The following is a 27,810-nucleotide window of genomic DNA, read 5'->3' as shown; positions in this document are numbered from 1 at the left end:
AGCAGTGGGGGCTGGGAGGCAGGACTCCTGGGTTCTGTCCCCAGTTCTGTTCTTGCCTTGCTTGGTGCCTCAGTTTCCCCATGTACAATAGTAGTCCCATTCCCCCCGCCCGCTGGAATTATTCTAAGGTTTCTTTTATTCCTGTTTGTAAAGCACTTTTGTAATCTGCATTCAGGCACTGAAGAACAGTAAATTATTTATTTATTATTATTCCAGTCTTTCGCGTTTAAATTAAAACAGTGCACAAGGGACCCGGCTGGATCAGACCCATGGGCCCATCTAGCCCGTTATCCCGTCTCCTCCCTGTTGCCCTGGCTCAGACCCATACTTGGTCCTGTGGGGGAGAATATTTCCGGCAGGCTGAAGCGTGGTGGTTGTGACCCACCCATGTTGCGGGGAAGCCATGGTCCTTCTCCCCCGCAGGGGCAGGGCTTGTGCCTGGGTGGGTGTGGCCAGAAGTGGGCGGGGTTACTTGACATGAGGTAGGCAGGACCCATCCATTGGCCACGAGGGAGAGTCCACAAGGGAGGGGGGATTCCATGGCACAGTCCACTGGTGGGCGTGACATGTCGTGCCTGGGTGGGCATGGCCGGAAGGGGGCGGGGTTACTTGACATGAGGTAGGCAGGACCCATCCATTGGCCACGAGGGAGAGTCCAAAAGGGAGGGGGGATTCCGTGACACAGTCCACTGGTGGGCGTGACATGTCGTGCCTGGGTGGGCGTGACCGGAAGGGGGCGGGGTTACTTGACATGAGGTAGGCAGGACCCATCCATTGGCCACGAGGGAGAGTCCACAAGGGAGGGGGGATTCCGTGGCACAGTCCACTGGTGGGCGTGACATGTTGTGGCTGGGTGGGCGTGACCGGAAGGGGGTGGGGTCACTTGACATGAGGTAGGCAGGACCCATCCATTGGCCACGAGGGAGAGTCCACAGGGGAGGGGGGATTCCGTGGCACAGTCCACTGGTGGGCGTGACATGTCGTGGCTGGGTGGGCGTGACCGAAAGGGGGCGGGGTCACTGGAGAGCGGTTCCGTGGCACTCTCCCCTTGGGGCGTGGCCTATCCGGGTGGGTGTGGCCTTAACTGCTGGGGGGCGGGGCTCAGAGAATTCGGAGCAGCCAGGCGGCTAGAAGCAGGGCAGTGGGGGCAGGGCCGGGGGGCCCGCCCCCGGGCAGGCTGTAGGTGGTGATATTGACCACCCCGAAGGTGGCGTTGGGCACGTGCTGCCCGATCCAGTCCAGGTAGGCGCCGACGCGGATGTAGACCCCGGGGCGGTTGGGCAGGGCGCAGCCTTCGCCCCAGCTGACGACGCCGGCCACGAACCACAGCCCAGCCTTCTGGCAGACCAGGGGGCCCCCCGAATCGCCCTGGGGAGAGAGAATCGGTGACACCAGGGCCTCTCAGTCCGGACCTGCAGCCTCCTGCTAGCCCAGCCCTCGGCTCCCCGCCCCCCCAGCTCTGCCGGTGCCCCTCACTCCCGATCCTCAGCCCCCTGCCCCCCCCCCAGCTCTGCCGATGCCCCTCTCTCCCGACCCTCAGCCCCCTGCGCCCCCCAGCTCTGCCGATGCCCCTCACTCCCGACCCTCTGTCCCCTGCCCCCCCAGCTCTGCCGATGCCCCTCTCTCCCGACCCTCAGCCCCCTGCGCCCCCCAGCTCTGCCGATGCCCCTCACTCCCGACCCTCTGCCCCCTGCGCCCCCCAGCTCTGCCGATGCCCCTCACTCCCGATCCTCAGCCCCCTGCCCCCCCAGCTCTGCCGATGCCCCTCTCTCCCGACCCACAGCCCCCTGCGCCCCCCAGCTCTGCCGATGCCCCTCTCTTCTGACCCGCAGCCCCCTGCCCCCCTCAGCTCTGCCGATGCCCCTCTCTCCCGACCCTCAGCCCCCTGCCCCCCCCAGCTCTGCCGATGCCCCTCTCTCCCGACCCTCTGCCCCCTGCGCCCCCCAGCTCTGCCGATGCCCCTCTCTCCCGACCCTCTGCCCCCTGCCCCCCCCAGCTCTGCCGATGCCCCTCTCTCCTGACCCGCAGCCCCCTGCTCTCACCTGGCAGGCGTCTCTCTGTCCCTCGGCGTAGCCGGCACACACCATGTCGTCCTGGATCTCCCTCATGGAGCTCCGGCGCCGATAAAGGGCGTCACAGGGCAGTGGGTCGATCAGGGGCACCTGCAGCTGCTGCAGTGTCATGGGGGCCGGGAGCAGGTCTGCGGGGGGAGGGGGGGAAAGGAAGGGTTAACACTGCCAGGGTGGGGGAGGGGACCCTGGGGGAGGAGGAGGAGGACACAATGCCCCCCTCCCTGCCCCCTCCAATGCTCCCCCCTCCTTACCCCTCCTCCTCTGCGTTCCCCTCTCCTCCCCCTTTCCTCATGGCCCCTCCCACCTCCACTCCCCCACCTCTCCCTCTCTATTCTTCCTCCTGCCCCCTCCCTTCCTCTCCCCCCCTCCTCACCTCCCTCTCGTGGCGACCCCCAGCCAGTAACCCAGCAGAGGGTCCCAGCGGGGAAGTGGACCCCGGCGTCCGGGAGGCAGGCGGGCAGCACCTGCGGGGTGAAGGTGACGGGGCGGCCCAGCCGGGCCAGGGCGATGTCTCCGCTGGAGCCCTCCCCAGAGTAGAGCGCATGGCCCAGGGCGCGGGACAGGGGTAGCCGCAGGGAGCCGGGCTCTGGGACCGACAGCTGGCGGGAGCCCAGGACGGCACGGTACCGAGACAGCTCCGCATGCCTGGGGCGAGAGAGGGGTCAGCGCCCAGAGACCAACAGCCGTGCCCCCTGCTCCCGACCCGCAGCCCCCTCCTGGCCCAGCCCTGGGCTCCCCCCGAATTCTACCGGTGCCCCCCGCTCCCGACCCGCAGCCCCCTCCTGGCCCAGCCCTGGGCTCCCCCCGAATTCTACCGGTGCCCCCCGCTCCCGACCCGCAGCCCCCTCCTGGCCCAGCCCTGGGCTCCCCCCGAATTCTACCGGTGCCCCCCGCTCCCGACCCGCAGCCCCCTCCTGGCCCAGCCCTGGGCTCCCCCCGAATTCTACCGGTGCCCCCTGCTCCCGACCCGCAGCCCCCTCCTGGCCCAGCCCTGGGCTCCCCCCGAATTCTACCGGTGCCCCCCGCTCCCGACCCGCAGCCCCCTCCTGGCCCAGCCCTGGGCTCCCCCCGAATTCTACCGGTGCCCCCCCCTCCCGACCCGCAGCCCCCTGCTGGCCCAGCCCTGGTCACTCACTTGGGAAAGCAATGTGCAGCGCTCAGGACCCACTCCGCGTTGATGAGGGTCGCCCCGCAGATGTGGCGATTCTCATACTGCAGACTGACCTGCCAGGGCCAGGCCCCCAGCGGGGCGTCCTGCCCGCCCACGATCCGGTCCTGGGGCCCCGCCTGGCCACACGCTGCGGGCGGAGGGAGAGAACCATGACGGAACGGAGGACACGCGGCGCTCCCTGGTGGAGGGGACTGGAGCTGCGCTGAGCTGCAAGGCAGCCTCCCGTGGGGGGCTTGGTGTTCCACAGCGCCCCCTAGCGCCGCCCTCGGGCATCGGGGCCGGCACTCATGGTCTGGGGAGGGCGCCCCCCAGCTCCCTGCAGCACAGCGCCCCCTAGCACCATCCTGCGGTGTCGTGATTCATAACGGCCGTATTGAGTCAGACCGGTGGTCAATCCAGCCCAGTGTCCTGTCTGTCGACAGTGGCCAACGCCAGGTGCCCCAGAGGGAATGAACACACCAGGGAACCATCCAGTGATCCAGCCCCTGTCAATCCAGCCCCAGCTTCTGGCAATCGGCAGTTTAGGGACACGCAGAGCATGGGGTTGTGTCCCTGCCCATCTTGGCTAATAACTACGGATGGACCTATCCTCCAGGAACTTACCTAACTCTTTTTTGAACCCAGTTACACTTTTGGCCTTTACAACATCCCCTGGCAAGGAGTTCCACAGGTTGACTGTGTGTTGTGTGAAAAAAATACTTCCTTTTGTTTGTTTTAAACCTGCTGCCTATTCATTTCTTTGCGTGACCCCTTGTTCTTCTATTATGAGAAGGGGTAAATAACACTTCCTTATCTACTTTCTCTACATCAGTCATGATTTTATAGACCTCTGTCATATCCCCCCCTTAGTCGTCTCTTTTCCAAGCTGAAAAGTCCCTGGCTTATTAATCTCTCCTCATACGGCAGCCGTTCCAAACCCCTAATGGCTTTGGTGGCCCTTCTTTGTACTTTTTCCAATTCTAAAATATCTTTTTTGAGACGGGGCGACCACATCTGCACACAGTATTCAAGGTGTGGGCGCACCATGGATTTATAGAGAGAAAATATGATATTTTCTGTCTTATTATCTATCTCTTTCCTAATGATTCCCAGCATTCTCTTTGTTTTTTTTCACTGCCGCTGAGAACTATCCACAATGACTCCAAAATCTCTTTCTTGAGTGGTAACAGCTAATTTAGACCCCATCATATTATATATATAGTTTGGACTATGTTTTCCAATGTGCATTGCTTTGCATTTATCAACATTGAATTTCATCTGCCATTTTATTGCCAGTCACCCAGTTTTATGAGATCCCTTTGTAGCTCTTCGCAGTCTGCCTGGGACTTAACTAACAAGGTATTTTGTAACATCTGCCAACTTTGCCCACTCACTGTTTACTCCTTTTCCCCGATGATTTACGAATGTGTTGAACTGCAGTAATCCCAGTACAGACCCCTATTTACCGCTCTCCATTGTGAAAACTGACCATTTATTCCTAGCCTTTGTTTCCTGACTTTTAACCAGATACTGATCCATGAAGGGATCTTCTCTCTTATCCCATGGTTGCTTACTTTGCTTCAGAGCCTTGGGTGAGGGACTATGTCAAAGGCTTTCTGAAAGTCCAAGTACACTTTATCCACTGGATCACCCTTGTCCACATGGTTGCTGACACACTCAGAGAATTCTGGTAGATTGGTGAGGCACGATTTCCCTTTACAAAAACCACGTTGACTCTTCCCCAACAAATCTGTCCTTTACTATAGTTTCAAACTCTTTGCTCAGTACTGAAGTTAGGCTTATCAGCCTGTAATTGCCAGGATCGCCTCTGGAGCTTTTAAAAAAATCGGTATCACATTAACTACCTTCCAGCCACCTGGTGCAGAGGCTGATTGAAGTGATAGGTGACATGATTTCAGTGGTAGGTTACATACCTGTCTGGATTCCACGGTCCGGTGCAGCTGAGGGAGACAGGAGAAGGAGTCACAGATGGCACAAAGCAGGGGAACCGGTTTCAGAAATGAACAGGAATCAGGAAGACAGGAAAAGAAAGGCAGAAAGAAATGCTGACTAAAAGTAAACAGTGCAAAATAACACACAGCTCTCAGGGTGCCTGGGATCTCTCCCCAGACCGGGGAGGTTTAGTGGTTAGAGCAGTTCGGGCTGGAGGCCAGCATTCCTGGGTTCCTCCTTGGCTCTGGGACAACAGCTGAGTCTCGCACCCTGCCCTGCCCATGGGACACAGCTGCACTTCATATCTTGTTAACCGCTTCCCTGCTGAAGCCTCATCCCTGGGTTATTACACTATTTAGAGCATTTCAAGAGCCCTAAGGTACATTTCTGAGGCTGGCTCAGAGGGTGGGGGCGAGAGAGGGTGTCTGTTGCTGAGACTGAGAATTGAATCCAGAAGTCCTGGCTCCCAGCCCCCCCTGCTCTAACCCACTAGTCCCCACTTTCTTCTCATAGGACCCAGGAGTCCCGGATCCCAGCCCCTCCCCCCACTCTAGCCTAATAGACCCCACTCTCCTTTCAAGTGAACACAGGAATCTTGACTTCCTGCCCACCCTGCTGCAACACACTAGCCCCCTCCCATAGGACCCAGGCATCCTGGCTCCAACCCCCGACTTTCCCTGCGGCCTAGGCAGCAGGAGAAGGATGGTTTTTGGGGTGCAGGGCGCTCCCATGGCCCAGCGGCTCCCAGCTCAGCTTCCACAGGGGACTAGGGGGTCGGTGAGCTGCCCCAGTGACCCCACTGCCCAGTGTCAGCTGTCTGCCTGGCCAGGAAATGTCACCCAGCCAGTCCCCCCATCGCTAGCCTCTCCTCACCCTTCCAGGGAAACCGCTTCTTGTCAACATGTCAACCCTCCCCATTCCCAGCCTCCCACCTGCCCCAGCCGCATTGGCCCATCGCTGCGTCCCCAGGTCCTGTGCAGCTGAGAACTCCCCCACTCATGTTTCTGTGACTCCCGGCTGCTGACCTTCGTGAAATGGGGGGACGTGTCCTGAAATGGCCGGGGAGCTTTCCCAAGGGAGCTCACCGGGTTCTTCTGTGCCCTTCTGTGCGTTTGTGCAGCTAAACTCCAGGGTGTGTATGTCTATAGCTAGACTCCGGGGCTGTGTGCGTCTGTCTGTGTCTGTGTGTGTACCTCAGGGGTGTATGGGACACTGATGTTGCCTTTGTTGTGTAAATGGCCAAGGACAGAACAGCCTAAGGAAATTCCCAGTATTCTTGGGGTTATTTATTTTGTATCATTGTGGGTAATGAGAGATAGACCCATCCTAGGCAGACAGACACAATAGAGACAGATGGTAACAGTACAGACAGAAACAATCTAGATAGACATAATCTAAATAGAGAGACAGACACAATACGGACAGGTGGTTGGATACAATACATCAAGAGACAAATCACCTAGACCGGCAGAATTTAGACAGAGAGGCAGACAAAATCTAGAGCGAGAGAGAGGCAATCTAGACAGTGAGATGCAATTTAGACTGACGGGCATATACTATTGCAGTTGAGACAGACAGACATATTTTTTGTTCCTAGTATTCTCTGTATTATTGTAGGACCTACGATACCCTAACATGGGCCAGGAATCCTTTGTGCCAGGTGCTGCCCAGATCCATCGTAGGAGCCAGTCCCTGCCCCCAAAGGACGCACTGGGTTCTGCTGTGTGCCTCTGTATCTGTGTGTGTGTGTTTGTTTGTGCAGCTCAACTCCACAGTGTGTGTGTGTGTGTGTGTGTACCTCAGGGATGTGCGAGGTCCCTTGTGTTGTCTTTGTTGTGTAAACTGCCAAGGACAGAACAGCTTAAGGAAACTTACAGTATTTTGGGGGTTATTTATTTTGTATTGTTGTGAGTAATGAGAGATAGACCCATCCTGGACAGACAGACACAATATAGACAGATGGGGACAGTACAGACAGACACAATCTAGATAGGCACAATGTTAACAGACAGACTGACCCAGTAGAGACAGATGGTCAGATTCGAGACAGAAAGAGAGACAGACAACCTAGACAAGCAGAATTTAGACAGAGGAGCAGACACAATCTAGACTGACAGGCATATATTATGTAGACAGTCAGATGCAGTTGAGACAGACAGACATATATTTTGTTACAAGTATTCTCTGTATTATGATAGGACCTAGGATACCCTAACATGGGCCGGGTATCCTTTGTGCCAGGTGCTGCCCAGATTCCAGCCGAGATCAGGGCCCTGTGGTGCTGGGGGCTGCCCAGACCCACAGAGGGAGCCGGTCCCTGCCCCGAAGGGCTCACAGTCTAAACAGACAAAGGCAGGAACATTCTCCCCCTTTTCCATCCAGGGAAATTGAGACTCAGAGAGATGCGGGACTTGCTCAAGGTCACACAAGGAGTCTGTGGCAGAATCTGGGATAGAACCCAGGTGTCCTGGCTCAAGGTCACCCCTCTGTGCTAAACCACTAGCCCCCACTCCCCTTCCATAGGGCCCAGGCATCCTGGCTCCCAGCCCCCACTTACCCTGCAGCATGGGCAGCAGGAGAAGGATGGTTATTGGGGTGCAGGGCGCTCCCATGGCCCAGCAGCTCCCAGCTGGGCTTCTGCAGGGGACTAGAGGGTCGGTGAGCTGCCCCAGTGACCCCAAAGCCTGGTGTCAGCTGTCTGCCTGGCTGGGGAATGTGGCCCAGCCAGTCCTCCTATCGCCTGCCTCATCTCACCCTTCCAGGGAAACCCCCGCCCTCCCCGCACTTATGGTAACCCTCCCCGTTCCCAGCCTGCCTCCGGCCCCAGCCTCATTGGCCCCTCGCTCTGTCCCCGGGTCCTGTGCGGCTGAGAACTCCCACACTTGTGTTTCTGTGACACTCGGCCACTGACCTTTGCATAATAGGGGGGACGTGTCCTGAAATGGCCGGGGAGCTTTCCCAAGGGGACTCACTGGGTTCTGCTGTGTGCATCTGTGTTTGTGTTTATGTGTGTGCAGCTCAACTCCAGAGTGTGTGTGTCTATAGCTAGACTTGGGTGTGTGTGTGACAAAGCGGGACTGTTCTTAATGTTTCCTCTGAATATTGTGGGGGTGCCTCAGTTTCCCCTAGGCAGTTCTTAAGTATCTAGGTGGTGAGATAAGGGTGAATGATCCTTGCAAAGCCCTACAGGGCAGGTGTGTGCAGGGGTCTGGACACAGAGAATGGCCGACACCCTGTTTCCTGGCAACTGATGGCCTGGGCCCTTCCCCCCTGCAAGGTGAGAGCCAAAGGGTTGGAGAACAAAGGAATCAGGTGCCCTTCTGGCCCCGGAAAGGGACAAAGCCCAGAGGAGGAGGGGCTGGAGAGAGTTTCAGTTTGAGGCTGGCTGGGGATGAGGAGTGAAGGGCAGACGGGGTTGTCTGGCTCACTGCCCCCCAAAATGGACCCAGCTGAGGGGTCCTGTTCTCTGCACCTACAAGCTCTGTTTTAGACCGTGTTCCTGTCATCTAATAAACCTCTGGTTTCCTGGCTGGCTGACTGCGGAGTTGGGGGGCAGGACCCTCTGGCTTCCCCAGGAGCCCCGGCTGGGCGGACTCGCTGTGGGAAGCGCACGGAGGGGCAGAGGAGGCTGAATGCTCCGAGGCCAGACCCAGGAAGGTGGAAGCCGGGGGAGCTGTGTGTCCTGCAGACAGGCTGCTTACAGAAAGGAGACTTCCCCAGAGTCCTGACTGGCTTCATGGGGAGCAGGTCCAGGGCATCGCCCGGGAACCCCATGATAGTGTGCAGTTAAATTCCGATGTGTGTGTACCTGGGGGGTGCATGGGGTCCCTTGTGTTTTCTTTGTCGTGTAAATGGCCAAGGAGACAACAGCCTAAGGAAATTCCCAGTATTCTTGGGGTTATTTATTTTGTATCATTGTGGGTAATGATAGACCCATCCTAGGCAGACAGACACAATAGAGACAGATGGAGACAGTACAGACAGAAACAATCTAGATAGACACAATCTAAACAGACAGACAGACACAATAGAGACAGGTGGTTGGATACAATAAATTAAACACACAGAATTTCAACAGAGGGGCAGACACAATCCAGAGAGAGAGAGAGAGAGAGAGAGAGAGAGAGAGAGAGAGAGAGAGAGAGAGAGAGAGGCAATCTAGACATTGAGATGCAATTTAGACTGACGGGCATATACTATGCAGTTGAGACAGACAGACATATTTTTTGTTCCTAATATTCTCTGTATTATTGTAGGACCTACGATACCCTAACATGAGCCAGGAATCCTTTGTGCCAGGTGCTGCCCACACCCACAGTGGGAGCCGGTCCCTGCCCCCGAAGGGCTCACAGTCTAAACAGACAAAGGCAGGAACATTCTCCCTCTTTTCCATCCAGGGAAATTGAGACTCAGAGAGATGCGGGACTTGCTCAAGGTCACACAAGGAGTCTGTGGCAGAATCTGGGATAGAACCCAGGTGTCCTGGCTCCCGGTCACCCCTCTGTGCTAAACCACTAGCCCCCACTCCCCTTCCATAGGGCCCAGGCATCCTGGCTCCCAGCCCCCACTTACCCTGCAGCATGGGCAGCAGGAGAAGGATGGTTATTGGGGTGCAGTGTGCTCCCATGTCCCAGCAGCTCCCAGCTCGGCCTCCGCAGGGGACTAGAGGATCCGTGAGCTGCCCCAGTGACCCCAAAGCCTGGTGTCAGCTGTCTGCCTGGCTGGGGAATGTGGCCCAGCCAGTCCTCCTATCGCCTGCCTCATCTCACCCTTCCAGGGAAACTGCTTCTTGTGCCACCAAACCCTGCCACATGTTAACCCTCCCCATTCCCAGCCTCCCACCTGCCCCAGCCGCATTGGCCCCTCGCTGCGTCCCCCGGGTCCTGTGCAGCTGAGAACTCCCCCACTCATGTTCCTGTGACACCCGGCTGCTGACCTTTGCAGAATAGGGGGATGTGTCCCAAAATGGCCTGGGAGGCTTCCCAAGGGGGCTTACCGAGTTCTGCTGTGTTCGAATTGTGTGCATCTGTGTGTTTGTGTGTGCAGCTCAACTCCACAGGTCATGTGTGTCTATAGCTAAACTCCAGAGTGTTTGGGTGCCTATACCTGGACTCCGGGGTGTGTATGTGTGTACCTCAGGGGTGCCTGGGGTTCCTTGTGTTGTCTTTGTTGGGTAAATGACCCAGGACAGAACAGCCCAAGGAAATTCCCAGTATTCTTGGGCTTATTTATTTTGTATCATTGAGTAATGAGAGATAGACCCATCCTAGACAGACAGACACAATCTAAACAGACAGACAGACACAACAGAGTCAGATGGAGACAGTACAGATCGACACAATCTAGATAGACACAATCTAAACAGACAGACAGACACAGTATTGACAGATGGTTGGATCTCACACATTAAGAGACAGACAGCCTAGACAGGCAGAATTTGAAAGGCAGACACAATCTAGACAGACAAGGCAAACTCGACAGATGGGCATGTACAATCGAGACAGACCGAAGCAGCTGAGACAGACAGACATATATTTTGTTACTAGTATTCTCTGTATTATTGTAGGACCTACGACACCCGAACATGGCTGCCCAGACCCACAGTGGGAGCCAGTCCCTACCCCAAAGGGCTCACAGTCCAAACCAACATTTCTCAAATGTGGCCACCGTGGCCACCAGCGGATTTTTTTGCGACCACGACAGCTTCCTGGAAGGAGATGCGGGCGGGGAGGCAGATAAGAAGCTGCCCTCCCCCAGCACCCGGCTCTTGCTTCTGGATATGCTGCCTTGGTGTTTGCTGGTGCTGCTCACAGGGATCAGCGCCCTGCACCACGCAGCCTCCTCGGGGGCTCCAGGGAGCAGCTCTGGAGACATGTGTGGCCGGCATGCGCAATGCCAGAGGGACCTGCAGGTGGCTGATGAGTTCCCAACCCACCTTCTTAGGGGTGGCCGAGCTTTGGGCTTCAGCCCCAGGGTGGCGGGACTCTGGCTTTGTGCATCAGCTGCAGGGGGCCGGGGCTTGGGCTGTCGTTAAATATCCCCCCGCTCTGCCCCCACCCCCCATACATGGAAGTCATACTACGCCTATGCACCAAAGTGCCCCAACAAATGCTGAAATGTTACATTTTAAAGTTGCCGGGTAAACGCCATACACCCCAAATGCACCCTCGTTCCTTACAGGGCAGATGGAGCTGAACGACATAGGCATGGCTGTCTTTCAAGTCTCGAAGCGTATTCGTTGGCTAATTGCTGTGTTTACCTCTCGCCCCCCTGTAGCTCCGTCAGCGGCTATCGGCTAACGTCATCGCCAGCAAAATCACTGCGTGGTGTTTGGGCAGCTTGAGCTCGTTCCTGGCAGAAGGCAAAAGAGTTAAAAATGCGAACCGGGTATCAGAAAGTTGGACAAAATATCAGTGCCAGAAAAAGACCCTGAAGGGGGTACAGGTTTCAGAGGAGCAGCCGTGTTAGTCTGTATCCTCAAAAAGAAAAGGAGGACTTGTGGCACCTTAGAGACTAAGAAATTTATTAGAGCATAAGCTTTCGTGAGCTACAGCTCGCTTCATGGGACTGGGGAGAGGGAGTAGGCAGAGCCCACCTGGATGCAGGGGAGACTGGGATGTGCTCTGCTGAGGGAGGCCAGGCCTGAGGGCCCTGAGAGGTCCTACGCTGTGTTCAGATGCTCAATAAACCCTCCTGTGTTACACTGGCTGAGAGTCGCTCCGGTCTGGAGATCGGGGGGGGGGGGGGCATTATTCCCTCTGGGAGTGGAGGCCCCAGGGGTCCAGAGCGAGTGAACTTGCTGAGGGGCCCACGGGCGAGAGACTGGCATGCTAAGGCTCAGAGAGGTGCGGCTCCAGGTGGTGGAAGGGCTTAACCCCCAAGACAGAGTGGACCCCCGAGAAGGGCTGTCACACTGAAGGGGGTTCCCCCCAGGGACCGCACCGGTGTGGCCATGACCTGTGAGTCCGCGACAGCGACCTTTTCCCAAAAAAGCAAAAGAAACGATAACAAAAGACAAGAACGTGGAAAGCACCTAATTAGTGCTTCTATTCTGTTTAGCTCCAGCAAAGAATAGAAACAACTGTGCGTTATTTTTATTATTGAGTCTGCAAACAAACAAACAAACAAAACAAACCCTACATAAATAAATGACAATGATGTGGACATGTGTATGTGCAGATTTATTTGTTTTTCCTAAAGTAAATTAAGTATTTTAGGAAAAAGTCTCAGAGCAGCCACGAGCAAGAGTTGGTGGCTGCACCCTGAGGACACCAAAAAACGTGTTGTCTGAACACCTGCTCCAAACAAACACAGGTTTATTCTCCCGCTTTCACACTGAAGGAAACTGAGACTCAGAGGGACCCAGGACTTGCTCAGGGTCACGTGGGAAATCTGTGGATGAGCCAGAGATTGAAACTAGGAGGCCTGGCTCCCAGCCCCTGCTCCAACCCACTAGACCCCCCCCTCCCTTCCCAGAGCCAAGGATAGAACCCAGGAGTCCTGACACCCAGCCCCCACTTCTCTAACTCAGGGGTTCTCAAGGTTTTTCTTTCTGAGGACTCCCAACCTGTTATTTCAATTCCAGGGCCCAGCGGAGGGGCGGGGTCCTGGGCTCCAGGCTTCAGCTCTGTGTGTGTGTGTGTAGATGGGGGGCGGGGGTTTGGGGCTCTGGCTTCAGCCGCTAGATGTGGGCACGGGGGCTTCTGCCTCACAGGTCTGGGGGGCTTTACCCATGCAGGGCAGGGGTGAGCAGGGCTTCTGCCTCATAGGGAGCCATGGCTCAGGGCTTTAGCCCCATGGGGCCCTGGGGCTTGGAATTCTGGGCTCCCAGCTTTAGCCATATAGGGCAAGGAGGCTCATGGACCCACTGAAATGGCTTACACCCCACCAGCGGTCCGTGGGCCCCCGGTTGAGAACCACTGCTCTAACTCACTAAAACTGCCTCCCCTGCCAGAGCTGGGGAGAGAACCCAGGAGTCCTGGCTCCCAGCCCCTGTCCCCTGCTCTAACCCACTACACCCCCCTCTCCTCCCAGAGCTGGGGAGAGAACCCAGGAGTCCTGGTGCACAGCTCCCCATGTGCTAACCCATTAGACCCCACTCCCCTCCCAGCCCCATAACCATGCCTTGTCTCCCCCATGGCAGGCCTGGTTGTTAAATTAACAGCTCAGAAACAAAGCAGTGGCCCCAACCCCAAGGCAGCGCTGGCCAGCAGGAGGGTGATGAGGAGCAGGGGGGTGGGCGCTGGAGTGTAGCCTGCATTAGGCTGACTCCTAATGGTGACATTCACCACCCCGGATTCCACACTGGGGAGCTGCTGCTGGATCCAGTCGGAGTAGGCGGAGACCCGTGTATAGACCCCAGGGCGGTTGGGGAGGCCGCAGCCAACTCCCCAGCTCACGATGCCGATCAGGAACCAGAAGCCAGCCTCAGAACAAACAAGGGGTCCTCCAGAATCGCCCTAGAGAGAGACGGAGAACCAGTTAGACCAGTGCCCCTCAATCCCAATCTGCAGCCCCGAGGGACTACATACCTGACCCTCCCCAGCTCTGCCGGAGTCCCTCAGTCCTGACCCGCAGCCCCCTCCAATTGCAGACACGGGCTCCTGGATCTCCTGGGATGTCCCTGAATTCATTCACCTGGCAGGAGTCCTTCCCTCCTTCAGGGTAGCCAGCACACACCATGTCATCTTTGATGGGGCGCGACCCCGGGTACCCTGTGATGGGTATGCGATAGAGGTCATTGCATGTCTGGGCATCGATGAGTGAGACCTGAACTTCCTGCAGAGTGCGGGGAGGAGGGAGACTTTCTGCGGAGAAAAAATACACCTCATCAGGGCCCACCTCAGCCATCTCCCCCCGGGGCAGGATCATCCCTCACTGTCTGTTCCCCACCTCATCTGGGTCAATCTAGCTCGGTCAGGTGTGAATGGGAGTTTTTAAGCACAAGAGGGGTATCAGCTCCCAGCACTCTCTGCTCTAGCCCAGCAGTCCCCACTTCCCTCCCCAAGCTGGGGGTAGAACCCAGGAGTCCTGGTTCCCAGCCCCCCCTGCTCTAATTCACTTGCCCCCACTAGCTTCCCAACACCTCATCCTGCCTCCCATTGGAAGATCTCTCTCTTCGGCAGCCATTGGGCTTTGCTTTGCCTGTTTGGGCTGCGACCACGAGACGGCGACATGACTCATGCAGCAGATACAGCCCTGGCTCAAGGGGTCTCCCATGTCGCCTTTGGGGGACCCCCACCCCACACAGGCCCTCCAGGCATCTTACCTGCCGTCTGGACTTTCCCCCAGCCGGTGACCCAGCACTGGGTGCCGGAGGCGACGGAATCATTGCGGGCGGGAAGGCAGACAGGGAGGATGTAGGCGGTGTACAGAAGGGGCGTGCTTAGGTGCACCAGGGCTATGTCAGAGGCATAGGTGGTGGGGTGGTAGTTATCGTGGATTATGACCCGTGACACAGCAGAGGTGAAGGCGTTTGCGCTCTGGATGTTCAGCTGGAATTCCCCCAGGGAAACAGAGTAACGAGCAAGGGGCAGGCTCCTAGGAGAGGGGGAGACATTGGGCAGGAGTTTGTTATTATACTTGCTACCACAGAACAGAAACGCAGCCACCTCTGGGGCGGGGCAGCTGGGAAACAGCCGCACATAATGCCACATAGGGTGGCTTGCCTGGGGCTGAGATGCAGCCACCACTGGGACGGGGCAGATGGGGAACAGCCTGTGGCAAAGTGGGAATTTTCTGTAATATTTTTATGAATCCTCTATGTGCCTCAGTTTCCCTATTGGGTGCAAAAGCGTTAAGTCTCTCAATGGGGCAGCACAGGAGAACCGGGCAGAGGGGTTATGTTACATTGCTTTCTGTTTTGGACTGAAGAGGTCCTTACAGGACCACCTAAGGCCGACTACATATCACTGGAGAAGATGAGAAGAGAATGAAAACCGCAGTGGTCAGAACACTGAGGCCCAGCAACCAAAGACCTGGAGGAAGTTGGATTCCTTACGCGTCTCCACAGGGAAGCTGAGCAGAAGCAAGCTGAGAACAAAGGACTGAGAGCTGACAGCCAGGGGATAAAGGGTTGGCCAAGGTTTGGGAGAGGCTCAATGTCTCGGGACAAAGGAGGACACAGGATATGTCTATACAGCACTAAAAAACCCTGACGGGTCAAGTCTTCAAGCCTCGGCTAGCTGCCCCAGGCCAACTGCAGCCCTGCCACGGGTCCCCCATTGCAGTGTAAACGTACCCCAAGAGACAGTGGCTGAAATGGAGTCCAGAGCAGGCTGGGGACGTTGGCTTGGCCAGATGGCCCTCTATCTTCTATCTATCCCGTGGTTTCTCTGGGCTCACCTAAGGATTTCCCGGAGCCGTGGTCCAGTTGATTAATTAACCGGACCCTGGTATGACAAGGCTGCCTGGCGTCACTGCAAATTCTGGCTAAGGTGCACAGGCCCCTGAAGAGCAGAGAAGCCTCCACCGGGGATCTGTCTCCCTTGGACTCGCTGGGCAGAGCTCATGAATTGAAGCAGGAGGCCCGGAGCCCAGAGACTCAGTCATGGAGTGGGTGGGGCCGTGGGGCCGACCCCGAGGGCAAAGTGGGACCCCAAGAGGGTCTGGCACACTGAAGGGTTCCTCCAGGGGATTGTTTAGAAGCTGGGCTATAGCCGCACAGTGACACTGCACAGGGATGCTCTCCCCCCCCATCCCCGGCCCTCTCTGAGATGCAGCCACCTCTGGGGTGGGACAGCTAGGAGACAGGCTGGGGGTACTCACAGACTGAAGCAATGAGCTGCAGACACCACCCATTCTCCCATGATGAGGGACCCTCCGCAGATGTGGACTCCATTGTATCGGATGCTGGCCTGCCAGGGCCAAGCCCCGTTCCGGGCATTCTGCCCTCCTACAATGCGGCTGGAGGTCACTGACTGCCCGCAGGCTGGGGAGAAAAGTGGGGAAGGATGTGAATAGAAACCAGGAGTCCTGGCTCCCAGCTCCCCCTCGCTCTAACCCACCAGACCCCACTCCCCTCCCAGAGCTGGGGATAGAACCCAGGAGTCCTGGCTCCCAGCCCACCCCCGCTCTAACCCACCAGACTCCACTCCGTTCTCATAGCCAGCGATTGAAACCAGAAGTCCTGCCTTACAGTCCCCCCCGCTCTATCCACTAGACCCCACTTCCCTCCCCTCCAAGAGCTGGGGATAGAAAGTGTCCAGATTCCTTACTTGACTGGAACTCCACAGCAGCTAGAAGAGAAAGAGAGGGATGAGTGAGGTGTGAAAACCACACACGGCCTGACCCCTCCAGCAGGGGGCAGCGCTGCACCCACCTACTCACACACACACCCACACACAGACACACACACACACATGATTTCCACAGGCAGATCCCTGAAATGTCTCCTCTCACAACCCCACCTGGCCCTCTTCCTCCCATGGCCTGCCCCCATGCTTCTCATGGGTCCCCAGCCTCCTCCCATGGAGTGGGATGGTTCTCTGGCCTTGGGCGTGACCCCCCAGGAAGTGAGGTATGTAGGGGGACATAGTCTGATACAGGCTTTCCCCCTCTGCCTGAGATTCCCCACAGAGAGCTCAGACCCTAGATCGGGGTGGGCAAACTACAGCCTGGGGGCCCTATCTACCCTTCAGATGTTTTAATCTGGCCCTCGAGCTCCTGCTGGGGAGCGGGGTCTGGGGGCCAAGTGGCTCCCAGAAGCAGCAGCATGTCTCCCCTCTGGCTCCTACGCGTAGGGGCAGCCAGGGGGCTCCACACTCTGCCCCTGACTCAAGCTCCACCCCTCACAGCTCCCATTGGCCAGCAACCATGGCCAATGGGAGCTGCGGGGGAGGCACCTGTGGACAGTGCAGCGCGTAGAGCCGCCTGGCCACGCTTAAGCATAGGAGCCGGAGGGAGGACATGCCACTGCTTCTGGGAGCTGCTTGAGGTAAGTGCCACCTGGAGCCTGCATCCCTGACCTCCTCCCGTGCCCCAACCCCCAGCCCCGATCCCCCTCCCACCATCTGAACCCCTCGGCTCCACCCTCCTGCACCCCAGAGCTTGCACCCCCAGCTGGAGCCCTCACCCCCCCACCTGCACCCTAACTCCCTGCCCCAGCCCGGAGCCCCCTCCAGCACCCTGAACTCCTCATTTCTGGCCCCATCCTGGAGCCCATGCCCCCAGCTGGAGCCTTCACCCCCTCCCACACCCCAACCCTCAATTTCATGAGCATTCATGGCCTGCCATACAATGTCCATATCCAGATGTGGCCCTTGGGCCAAAAAGTTTGCTCACCCCTGCCCTAGATCCAGGGTTTCTTCCCCATAACTGCCCCCTATGGATGATGGGGGAAGGGCCCATTCACTCAGCCATGGTTGTGCATCCCCCGCTCAACCTCGATGAACTATTCCCTGCCCCATGCCCCACACATTCACCACAGCCCCACTTATCCATCCCCTCCTCTGCTCCCATGCCTTACATCACTCTCCCCTTCCTTTGCCACCCACAACCTACCCTTCCCACAGGCACTCGCCCAGCCCACCCAAAACCATCTCCCCTTTCCCTTACCCCTCACTTCCATCCCCTCCTGCCCAGTGTAAGTGCTGAGAACCCCACCCCTGCCCTTTTTCTCTTGAAACCCACAGAGGGCAGAGTCCTCCAGCAAGGAGTGCCACAAGTTATTGGCAGAGGGAATACTTCCTCATGGACAGCTCCATCCCACTTGTGCTTGAAGGTTTGAGGGACAGAAACCCACTCCCCTCACAGGGTTGAGGAGAGAACCCAAGAGTCCTGGATCCCAGCACCCTCTGCTCTAACCCACTAGCGACCACTCTCCTCCACCCCCACACAGTCCCTGTTCTGTCCCTTTCTGATCCTCATCCCTCATCCCAGCAGATTCCCAAGGTCAGGACTCCAGCAGACCCTGCACTCACCCTCCAGCAGGGGCAGCAGCAGGAGGGTGGCCAGCAGGCAGCTGAGAACACTCATGATACCCGTTTCCCCAACTCCAGCTGGCTCCTCCAAGGGCTGGGACCAAATCCCAGACTGGGAGGGAAAAGTCACTGGCTGCAATTTACAGGTAACAGGTCACATTCATAAACAGAGCTATAAAACCACACAGAAGGTAAATTCATGAGAGGTGCCAATGGCAGCTCCACCCTCCCAGAGCTGGGATAGAACCCAGGCATCCTGGCTCCCATCCCCCCTCCCACTTGCTAGTAGACCGCACTCTCCTTGCAAGTGAACCCAGGAATGCAACCCACTGGCCCCTACTCCCCTCCCATACGACTCAGGCATCCTGGCTCCCAGCCCCCACTTACTCTGCAGCGTGGGTAGCAGGAAACGAATGGTTCCTGGCTTACAGGGTATTCCCAGTAACCCTTCCACCAGGTGCAGCCGGCAGCAACCGGAGCCGCGTTCAATATCTAGGGGTTTCTTTTCAACAGTACAACACAGAACCGGCTCAAGCCACTACCCAGTGACCAGGGAAATTTACATCCCACCCCTGGGTGCCTCTGAGAGGCAATATTTCCCCAATCGCAATCACAGAGTCTGAGTGTAGAAAAGAAACTTTTAGTGAAAGGAGAGAAGTCACGCAACATTAATAAGGGAAAATGCCACAAGCAGAATTCATAATCATAAACCTGTGAACAGGATGCCCACCCCAGACTGCATGGGGCAGTGCCCTCCACCTCATGTTCATCAGTCTACAGCCAAAAGTGCCTTTCCTGTGCCCCGCTTTGCTGCCTCACTCCACCCCACTCACAGTGCTTGTCCTGGGTCAGACAGGATCCAGGGTTGAGAGGTACATCTGTGTGAGTTCACTTCCCACCTCTGGGAAGAAGGCACCTTGCTTGCTCTGCCATCTGAGTGCTTGCTCTGGCTGGCTGCCCTGCCGGCCACTTGTCCACCAGCTGACTGTCAGTCACCTTCTGCTGGCACCTGCTTCTCTGCTGTGACCTCTGCAGGTCAGTCTTTTATTGACTGGCAGCTTTTTGCAGACACACTGCCCCACCACCAGTGATTTCAGCTCTCATTTGAGCACTCTAAGATAACAAAATGCTCCTAATGAACTTCAAACAGTAAGCGGAAACAGGTTAAACCAGACTGAGAAATCTGAGGGAGAGACCACACCTCCTAGCGGGGACATCTGTCTCCACCCCCTTTTACTTTCACAGGCCTCTGGCATTTGAGCCCCTGGCTTAACAAGGTCCCTTCAGTGGAGGGTGACCCCCTCATTCGGGACAGGTTAAGCACAGTTCTGCTCCCCTTTATTCATACAATAAAGGCAACAATATTAGTAAGAGCATTTCACTACTGTTGCATTCAGTACTAAAGTGATTTGTATCCCAACACCAGCCAGAGTTGATCACTTTGAAAACACAGCTCCTGTCTGCTGGGTACCTAGGCAGAGTAGATGTGGTCATGTAAATTCAATTTGCTCCTGAAGTCTCTCCCCATTCCCAGCTGTCAGGGGAGAGCTCATTCAGACCCTGCTTATACATGGCACAGCAGCTCCCAGCTCTGCTTCCGCAGGGGAGTAGATGGTCAGTGAGCTGCCCCAGTGACCCCAATCCCCAGTGTCAGTTGTCTGCCTTGCCGGGGAATGTCACCCAGCCAATCCCCCCATCGCCTGCCTCTTCTCACCGTTCTAGGGAAACCGCTTCTTGGGCCTCCACCCCTCATCCCTGTTTTCACTCTCCCTGTATCCAGCCTGCCCACGTCCCAGCTGCATTGGCCCCTCATTCCTTTCCTAGGTCCTGTGCAGCTGATAACCCCCGCCCCCTTGTGTTTTCACAACATGATGCTGCTGGCATGTGCAGAATGGGGTAATGTTTCCTGAAATGGTCAGGGAGGCTTCCCCAGGGGATTCACCTGGTTCTGCTGTGGGTGTCTGCGTGTGTGTGTGTGTGTGTGTGTGTACCTCAGAGGTGCATGGGTCCTTTGTGTTCTCTTTGTTGTGTAAATGACCAAGGACAGAACAGCCCAAGGAAATTCACAGTATTCTTGGGGTTATTTACTTTATATCATTGTGGGTAATAAGAGATAGACCCGTCCTCGACAGACAGACACAATATAGACAGATGGTGACAGTACAGACAGACACAATCTAGATAGACACAATCTAAACCAACAGACGGACACAATAGAGACATATGGTCATATGCAACACATTAGGAGACAGACAGCCTAGACAGGCAGAATTTAGACAGAGGGGCAGAAACAAAGCGATACCGGGCGAGGAGGCGACGTCAGCGCGGTCACGTGAGTGATCAGGACATGGACACAGATTTCTCTGAAAGCATGGGCCCTGCCAATGCATGCATCATGGTGCTAATGGGGCAGGTTCATGCTGTGGAACGCCGATTCTGGGCTCGGGAAACAAGCACAGACTGGTGGGACCACATAGTGTTGCAGGTCTGGGACGATTCCCAGTGGCTGCGAAACTTTCGCATGCGTAAGGGCACTTTCATGGAACTTTGTGACTTGCTTTCCCCTGCCCTGAGGTGCATGAATACCAAGATGAGAGCAGCCCTCACAGTTGAGAAGCGAGTGGCAATAGCCCTGTGGAAGCTTGCAACGCCAGACAGCTACCGGTCAGTTGGGAATCAATTTGGAGTGGGCAAATCTACTGTGGGGACTGCTGTGATGCAAGTAGCCTACGCAATCAAAGATCTGCTGATATCAAGGGTAGTGACCCTGGGAAATGTGCAGGTCATAGTGGATGGCTTTGCTGCAATGGGATTCCCTAACTGTGGTGGGGCAATACACGGAACCCGTATCCCTATCTTGGCACCGGAGCACCAGGCCGCCGAGTACATAAACCACAAGGGGTACTTTTCAATAGTGCTGCAAGCTCTGGTGGGTCACAAGGGACGTTTCACCAACATCAACGTGGGATGGCCGGGAAAAGTGCATGATGCTCGCATCTTCAGGAACTCTGGTCTGTTTCAAAAGCTGCAGGAAGGGACTTTATTCCCAGACCAGAAAATAACTGTTGGGGATGTTGAAATGCCTATATGTATCCTTGGGGACCCAGCCTACCCCTTAATGCCATGGCTCATGAAGCCGTACACAGGCAGCCTGGACAGTAGTCAGGAGCTGTTCAACTACAGGCTGAGCAAGTGCAGAATGGTGGTAGAATGTGCATTTGGACGTTTAAAGGGGCGCTGGCGCAGTTTACTGACTCGCTTAGACCTCAGTGAAACCAATATTCCCACTGTTATTAGTGCTTGCTGTGTGCTCCACAATATCTGTGAGAGTAAGGGGGAGACGTTTATGGCGGGGTGGGAGGTTGAGGCAAATCGCCTGGCTGCTGGTTACGCGCAGCCAGACACCAGGGCGGTTAGAAGAGCACAGGAGGGCGCGGTACGCATCAGAGAAGCTTTGAAAACCAGTTTCATGACTGGCCAGGCTACGGTGTGAAAGTTCTGTTTGTTTCTCCTTGATGAAACCCCCCGCCCCTTGGTTCACTCTACTTCCCTGTAAACTAACCACCCGCCCCTCCTCCCTTCAATCACCGCTTGCAGAGGCAATAAAGTCATTGTTGCTTCACATTCATGCATTCTTTATTCATTCATCACACAAATAGGGGGATGACTACCAAGGTAGCCCAGGAGGGGTGGTGGAGGAGGGAAGGAAAATGCCACACAGCACTTTAAGCACAGTACTTTAAAAGTTTACAACTTTAAAATGTATTGAATGCCAGCCTTCTTTTTTTTGGGCAATCCTCTGTGGTGGAGTGGCTGGTTGGCCGGAGGCCCCCCCACCGCGTTCTTGGGTGTCTGGGTGAGGAGGCTATGGAACTTGGGGAGGAGGGTGGTTGGTTACAGAGGGGCTGCAGTGGCAGTCTGTGCTCCAGCTGCCTTTGCTGCAGCTCAACCATACACTGGAGCATACTGGTTTGGTCCTGCAGCAGCCTCAGCATTGAATCCTGCCTCCTCTCATCACGCTGCCGCCACATTTGAGTTTCAGCCCTGTCTTCAGCCCGCCACTTACTCTCTTCAGCCCGCCACTTACTCTCTTCAGCCCGCCACCTCTCCTCCTGGTCATTTTGTGCTTTCCTGCACTCTGACATTATTTGCCTCCACGCATTCGTCTGTGCTCTGTCAGTGTGGGAGGACAGCATGAGCTCGGAGAACATTTCATCGCGAGTGCGTTTTTTTTTCTTTCTAAGCTTCACTAGCCTCTGGGAAGGAGAAGATCCTGTGATCATTGAAACACATGCAGCTGGTGGAGAAAAAAAAAGGGACAGCGGTATTTAAAAAGACACATTTTATAAAACAGTGGCTACACTCTTTCAGGGTAAACCTTGCTGTTAACATTACATACATAGCACATGTGCTTTCGTTACAAGGTCGCATTTTGCCTCCTCCCACCGAGTGACTACCCCCTCAACCTTCCCCCCTCCCCGTGGCTAACAGTGGGGAACATTTCTGTTTAGCCACAGGCAAACAGCCAGGCAGGAATGGGCTCCTCTGAGTGTCCCCTGAAGAAAAGCACTCTATTTCAACCAGGTGACCATGAATTATATCTCACTCTCCTGAGGATAACACAGAGAGATAAAGAACGGATGTTGTTTGAATGCCAGCGAACATACACTGCAATGCTTTGTTCTACAATGATTCCCGAGTACGTGTTACTGGCCTGGAGTGGTAAAGTGTCCCACCATGAAGGACGCAATAAGGCTGCCCTCCCCAGAAACCTTTTGCAAAGGCTTTAGGACTACATCTAGGAGAACCGCAAATGCCAGGGCAAAGTAATTCTTTCACATGCTTGCTTTGAAACCATGTATAGTATTTTAAAAGGTACACTCACCAGAGGTCCCTTCTCCACCTGCTGGGTCCAGGAGGCAGCCTTGGGTGGGTTCGGGGGGTACTGGCTCCAGGTCTAGGGTGAGAAACAGTTCCTGGCTGTCGGGAAAACCGGTTTCTCCGCTTGCTTGCTTTGAGCTATCTACAACCTCCTCCTCCTCCTCATCTTCTTCGTCCCCAAAACCTGCTTCCGTATTGCCTCCATCTCCATTGAAGGAGTCAAACAACACGGCTGGGGTAGTGGTGGCTGAACCCCCTAAAATGGCATGCAGCTCATCATAGAAGCGGCACGTTTGGGGCTCTGACCCGGAGCGGCCGTTCGCCTCTCTGGTTTTCTGGTAGGCTTGCCTCAGCTCCTTCAGTTTCACGCGGCACTGCTTCGGGTCCCTGTTATGGCCTCTGTCCTTCATGCCCTGGGAGATTTTGACAAAGGTTTTGGCATTTCAAAAACTGGAACGGAGTTCTGATAGCACGGATTCCTCTCCCCAAACAGCGATCAGACCCCGTACCTCCCGTTCGGTCCATGCTGGACCGATTCTGGGACTCTGCGATTCTGGGACTCCATCATGGTCACCTGTGCTGATGAGCTCTGCATGTGTTGTACCAATAAAATAAAAACCAGCAGGATCTTATTAAAGGGAAAAAGGCAAAATACCACATTTATTGTGAATACAGAAAGAATCCTAGTAAGCAGTTAGTTATAGCTATAACATTCCATTCAATCTCATATTTATTCACACATTCATTCATACAAACACACGCACACAGGTTCTGCAAGGTTGTTATCATAGTTACCAGCCTTAGAGTTGCTCATGCCAAGCCACTGGCCAGGTGGCCTGGACATGAGGAGGGAGCAGGGCCTTGTCAGATGCTCATCTGATGCTCCTGGAAGTTGGTTTGCAGAATCAGACCCCAAAGTTCTCACTTTTTAGAGTCTATTTTTATAGGAATTTCTTCCTATGCCAGTCTATGGGAATTGCTTCATCATGCTGTTGCTGAATCAATCAGCAGATAGCACATTCCTGACGGCTCCAAGATGTTATCTTGTTCTTTGGTTCTCCCATTCTTGAGGCTGTTGGGTGGATTCCAGTCTGCCCACCGGGGGTGGTCCTCTGATTATTTCCACTTGACGCCTTCTTCAGCTGATGGACACTGGATTCTTAGGCTGGCACCTCCCTGATCATTCAGTTATTATCCACACCAAGCATCCATCCACATACATCCTCTCTCTCTATTTTAATCACAATTGTTAATACAACAAAAGGGCGGGGAGTCTCTGGGTGCTGTTTCTGTTGTTAGAGAGGGAGAGAAACAGTACCAAAAACCAAGAGACTTCTTAATTAGTAATTTAAACTCTGGGGAATCAAACTCATTTGTGATTTTAATACAGAACTTCTTTAATATGATCCAACATAATCCCCCTTTTGACACTAAGATTTATAATCGTCAGTGTCACTTTCTATGTAGCCTATTCAAGAGAAAGTACTGTGAGGCAATTTGAGTTTGTGATTCCAATTCATGCCACATACATGATCCTAGTGATGTATCTTTACTACAAGGTTCTGGGGCAACAGGCAAGGTGAGGCACACCCACTTTTGAGGAGTCCATTCGGTACAACCTCTAGTGTCCAATAGCTTCCCTCCCTCCCCAGCTCACTGGCTCAAGGTCCAGGGTAGCCAAAAGGATCCCATGTGTAATATGGGGAGTGGGTTAACCTTCAATACCTTTGCCTCCAGGGACTGTTGGTGTGCAATTTTGACAACAATTTCTCCCATTAACAAGTCTGGTTTACAATAGTGGAAACATGTTGCATCCATTCATATTGATAAGTGTCAAACAATGATCTCTTTCTTTTTTAACAAATGCATCAAACCCTTAATATTTCCCAATATGACGCAGAACATTTTGTGTTCCAAAGTAGCTAGTGCAAGTATCTGCATTTCAGTGCATCCCATAGCTATGGCTGTGTAGTTTCCTATTTCTAATATTTTTTTTTTCTTATGGATAAGCCATGTGGTAGTATTAAGCCATTACTAAAGATTCCATTGGCCGTTTAGGTTACCCAGACCAATTTGGACCAAGTCTACATTGGCATGTACTTGTTTTTGTATCAGGCTGTCCTGTAGCTGGGACAGAAAGCTTAATTTATTTTTAAGTTCCTGCAGGTCTTCAGTATTTTTTTTTTAAACACACAACAGTGCGAGCAACAACACAAAACACAAGACAAAACATAGAACACAAAACACAATTTCTATTGTGACAGTAGATTCATGGTATTGGGTTGCTTTTCAGCTGGCAGCTTTTCCTGATTTTCTGAAAGACAAAAAGAACATGTTTCTACCCCTTTTGGGGTGGCAGATTATTGCTTAAAATATTTCTTTTACAAATACCCTTGCTGATTGCAGGCAAAACAGAGGAATTGCCCCCACATTTTCCTGTTTTTGTTCTATAGGCAGGCCAGGTTTCAAAGGCTTTTATCTTTTAAGGGTTATGGGGAAATTATCCCACTGTTTAGTCATTAAATCCCTGAGTTTTCCTTCTTATACAGCAGACCAAGTTTATAATGTTTTTCCTGCTGTGTTAAGCTTTAAGTTTTATCTACAGGTAATAACTGAGAAGCATCATTACCATACGACCTTAAAGGATTTTTCCAAAAATCATACACACTATACGTTGTTACAGGGATACTTATTATCATTAAATTTATTAAAATTATCTTGTTATCCCATGCCTTTTATTTAGACAATTTGTTTGCTGACCAGGTATGTCCTTTATCTGCAGCTCCTTTGTGCGGCTAGTTCTTTCCTTCCTTTATCATTTAGGTCATTTGCATTTTCACAGAAACTTCCTGCTTTTGGATTTAAAGCCATCAGCAGCTCAGAGACTCTATCTTAAAAGGGACACAATCAACTTTCACCAGAGTTTTGATTACTTTTAACTTCTGCTTCCAAAACACACAGCAATCTGAAAAAGAAAACCCAACCTATTGTGGCTCCCTTTGGAGCCCTAATAGCATTTTAATTAAGTAGCATGGTATGTTTGCATTTCTTTTGCCCCTTCTACAATATACCCTGCACATGTTCTGGGGCAAATGCACATTCCTTCCATAGTTTAACTTCTATAACATTATCCAGATCCATTTTTACATAAGGTGTAACTATTTCTTTTTTTGCTTACAGAGTTTTCATGTACCTTTATCAAAGTGACAGTCTGATTACTCAGAGCCATTTTAAGACTCAGTGTTTCTAACATTGCTTCTTTTTGTTTTGTGCACCTCACCCCTGCTGTTGCTTCAGAGAGGCACTGTCTTTTTTAAATTTTTTTTTTACTACAACTCTCATCTGCTATTTTGTTACAAAAACAAACAAACAAAAAACAAACAAACAAAAAGAATCCAAATTTTTTTTTCTATTCTCCTGATTTTGACTGCCCTGCTGCAGCCACAACTTAAAAACATTTTAAATTTTGTAAAGCATTGAGTTACCTTTTAAGGGTTAAATGCCAAATCCCAAAGCCAAACAACACTAATTACCTGTGTCTAGCAAAAAGGTCTGTCAGTTTTGCAACTTTGAATTAAAGAGTCAAATGGATTTTTAGTGGCATTAACAAAAACAAAACTAACTGGTCCTTAGAACTTTACATATTTACACACACACAGACAGATACATACACGTTTTCTTTTCCTTAACATCCCTTCCACACTGCTCTGTTTTTTACATCTTACATTCCCTTTATACATTTGAGGCAGTTAAGTTCCAATAGAACCCTCTTATGTTCTTTTAGCAAATTTGACTAAATTGTCCAGTCAAATGATTTTAATCAGATAGTTTATTTTTGCCTGGCTAATTTACAGACATTCCTTTGGAAAAGGGCCCATTTTTCTTTCAGAATGGCTGCAAAGAAACCAAGAATGCTCTTTCTCTAACACTTTTCCTTTTTAACATTTTTGGTTAAAAGTTGTTTGGGTGAAATACAAAGTTTAACTGCTTAATTCCCTCCAGCCTCTGCAGAGTTAACTTTTTTTTTTTTTTTTTTACTCTCTTTTCTCTTTGTAATTATGCCTGGGGGTGCCGTACATAGGACCTTCTCCCCCTTTACCTGCCTCCCTCCAGCCTCTGCAGAGTTAACTTTTTCACTCTTTTTGTATTCCTGGAGTGCCTCTTTCACTATTTTCAGCTGGCTTTGGATATTTGTAGCCAGCACCTTCCAATTGTCTGCTCCCTTTTCCATTTGTGCCTTTTCCTCTTTACATGAAGACAAGCCGAGGGAAGAAGCCTTACATGCCTCCCACAACAACCAAATTGCTGCTGCATCTCTTTTGGCAGCACTAGAAGGTTTGTATATGAGGATATACTGAGCCAATCTATCCTCTAAGTCCGAAATAGTGCAGACATCAGCTAGGGCTTGTTTAGTCCAAGGACTGTGCCCACATTTTTGGAGGATTTGTTTAAAAGGTGTAATTTCTTTAACAAAAGGTGAGGTTGGAGTTCCTTCTGACTCCATTCCTCCCTCTGGTACTGGCTTACCCTGTTTTCTTTTAAACATCTTAACATGGATATTTCAATATCTTTGTCACTGCTGGTATTACTTAGCAAGTGACACAGCCTAGATTCTGAAATCATAGCTTAATCTATGCGTTTTTCCCCTGCTACCTTCCCGGAGGCCAGCAGGTCCCCTGCTACCTTCCCAGAGGCCAGCGGGTCCAGTTAACCTATTTCTCCCTGCTACCTTCTCGGAGGCCAGCAGGTCCGGTTAACCTGTTCTTCCCTGCTACCTTCTCGGAGGCCAGCAGGTCCCCTGCTACCTTCCTGGAGGCCAGCAGGTCTAGTTTAA

The 27,810-nt window shown here is 53.5% G+C and overlaps 3 protein-coding genes across 5 annotated transcripts; all 3 read right to left on the bottom strand.

Annotated features, from left to right (window-relative positions):
* Positions 1-195: 195 nt before the first annotated feature.
* On the bottom strand, positions 196-9,795 carry LOC140912315 (serine protease 27-like). 2 transcript variants are annotated; one of them, XM_073346531.1, is made up of 6 exons: positions 9,748-9,795; positions 5,157-5,183; positions 3,208-3,370; positions 2,446-2,717; positions 2,043-2,200; positions 196-1,368 (listed from the first exon to the last, which is right to left on the bottom strand). In XM_073346531.1, exons 1-6 carry the CDS (start codon positions 9,755-9,757, stop codon positions 1,102-1,104), a joined length of 897 nt encoding a protein of 298 aa, XP_073202632.1. In that variant the 5' UTR covers positions 9,758-9,795; the 3' UTR covers positions 196-1,101. The 2 variants fall into 2 exon arrangements, with proteins under 2 accessions (XP_073202632.1, XP_073202631.1); XM_073346530.1 differs by lacking the exon at positions 9,748-9,795 and adding an exon at positions 7,733-7,843.
* A 3,487-nt stretch (positions 9,796-13,282) lies between these two features.
* Positions 13,283-19,227, bottom strand: LOC140912312 (serine protease 33-like). 2 transcript variants are annotated; one of them, XM_073346527.1, is made up of 8 exons: positions 18,929-19,227; positions 18,483-18,732; positions 18,096-18,228; positions 16,392-16,412; positions 15,943-16,105; positions 14,444-14,715; positions 13,813-13,982; positions 13,283-13,634 (listed from the first exon to the last, which is right to left on the bottom strand). In XM_073346527.1, the coding sequence occupies exons 3-8, from the start codon at positions 18,148-18,150 to the stop codon at positions 13,341-13,343; spliced, it is 975 nt and encodes a 324-aa protein (XP_073202628.1). In that variant the 5' UTR covers positions 18,151-18,228; positions 18,483-18,732; positions 18,929-19,227; the 3' UTR covers positions 13,283-13,340. The 2 variants fall into 2 exon arrangements, with proteins under 2 accessions (XP_073202628.1, XP_073202627.1); XM_073346526.1 differs by lacking the exon at positions 18,483-18,732.
* A 2,440-nt stretch (positions 19,228-21,667) lies between these two features.
* Positions 21,668-23,518, bottom strand: LOC140912314 (uncharacterized). Its single transcript, XM_073346529.1, has 3 exons — positions 23,486-23,518; positions 22,981-23,389; positions 21,668-22,392 (listed from the first exon to the last, which is right to left on the bottom strand). The coding sequence occupies exons 2-3, from the start codon at positions 23,384-23,386 to the stop codon at positions 21,851-21,853; spliced, it is 948 nt and encodes a 315-aa protein (XP_073202630.1). The 5' UTR covers positions 23,387-23,389; positions 23,486-23,518; the 3' UTR covers positions 21,668-21,850.
* Positions 23,519-27,810: the final 4,292 nt, after the last annotated feature.

This window comes from Lepidochelys kempii, chromosome 6, assembly GCF_965140265.1.
Source record: "Lepidochelys kempii isolate rLepKem1 chromosome 6, rLepKem1.hap2, whole genome shotgun sequence".
In the NCBI taxonomy this organism is placed as follows: Eukaryota; Metazoa; Chordata; order Testudines; family Cheloniidae; genus Lepidochelys; species Lepidochelys kempii.
This window is presented reverse-complemented; position numbering and strand designations above follow the sequence as displayed.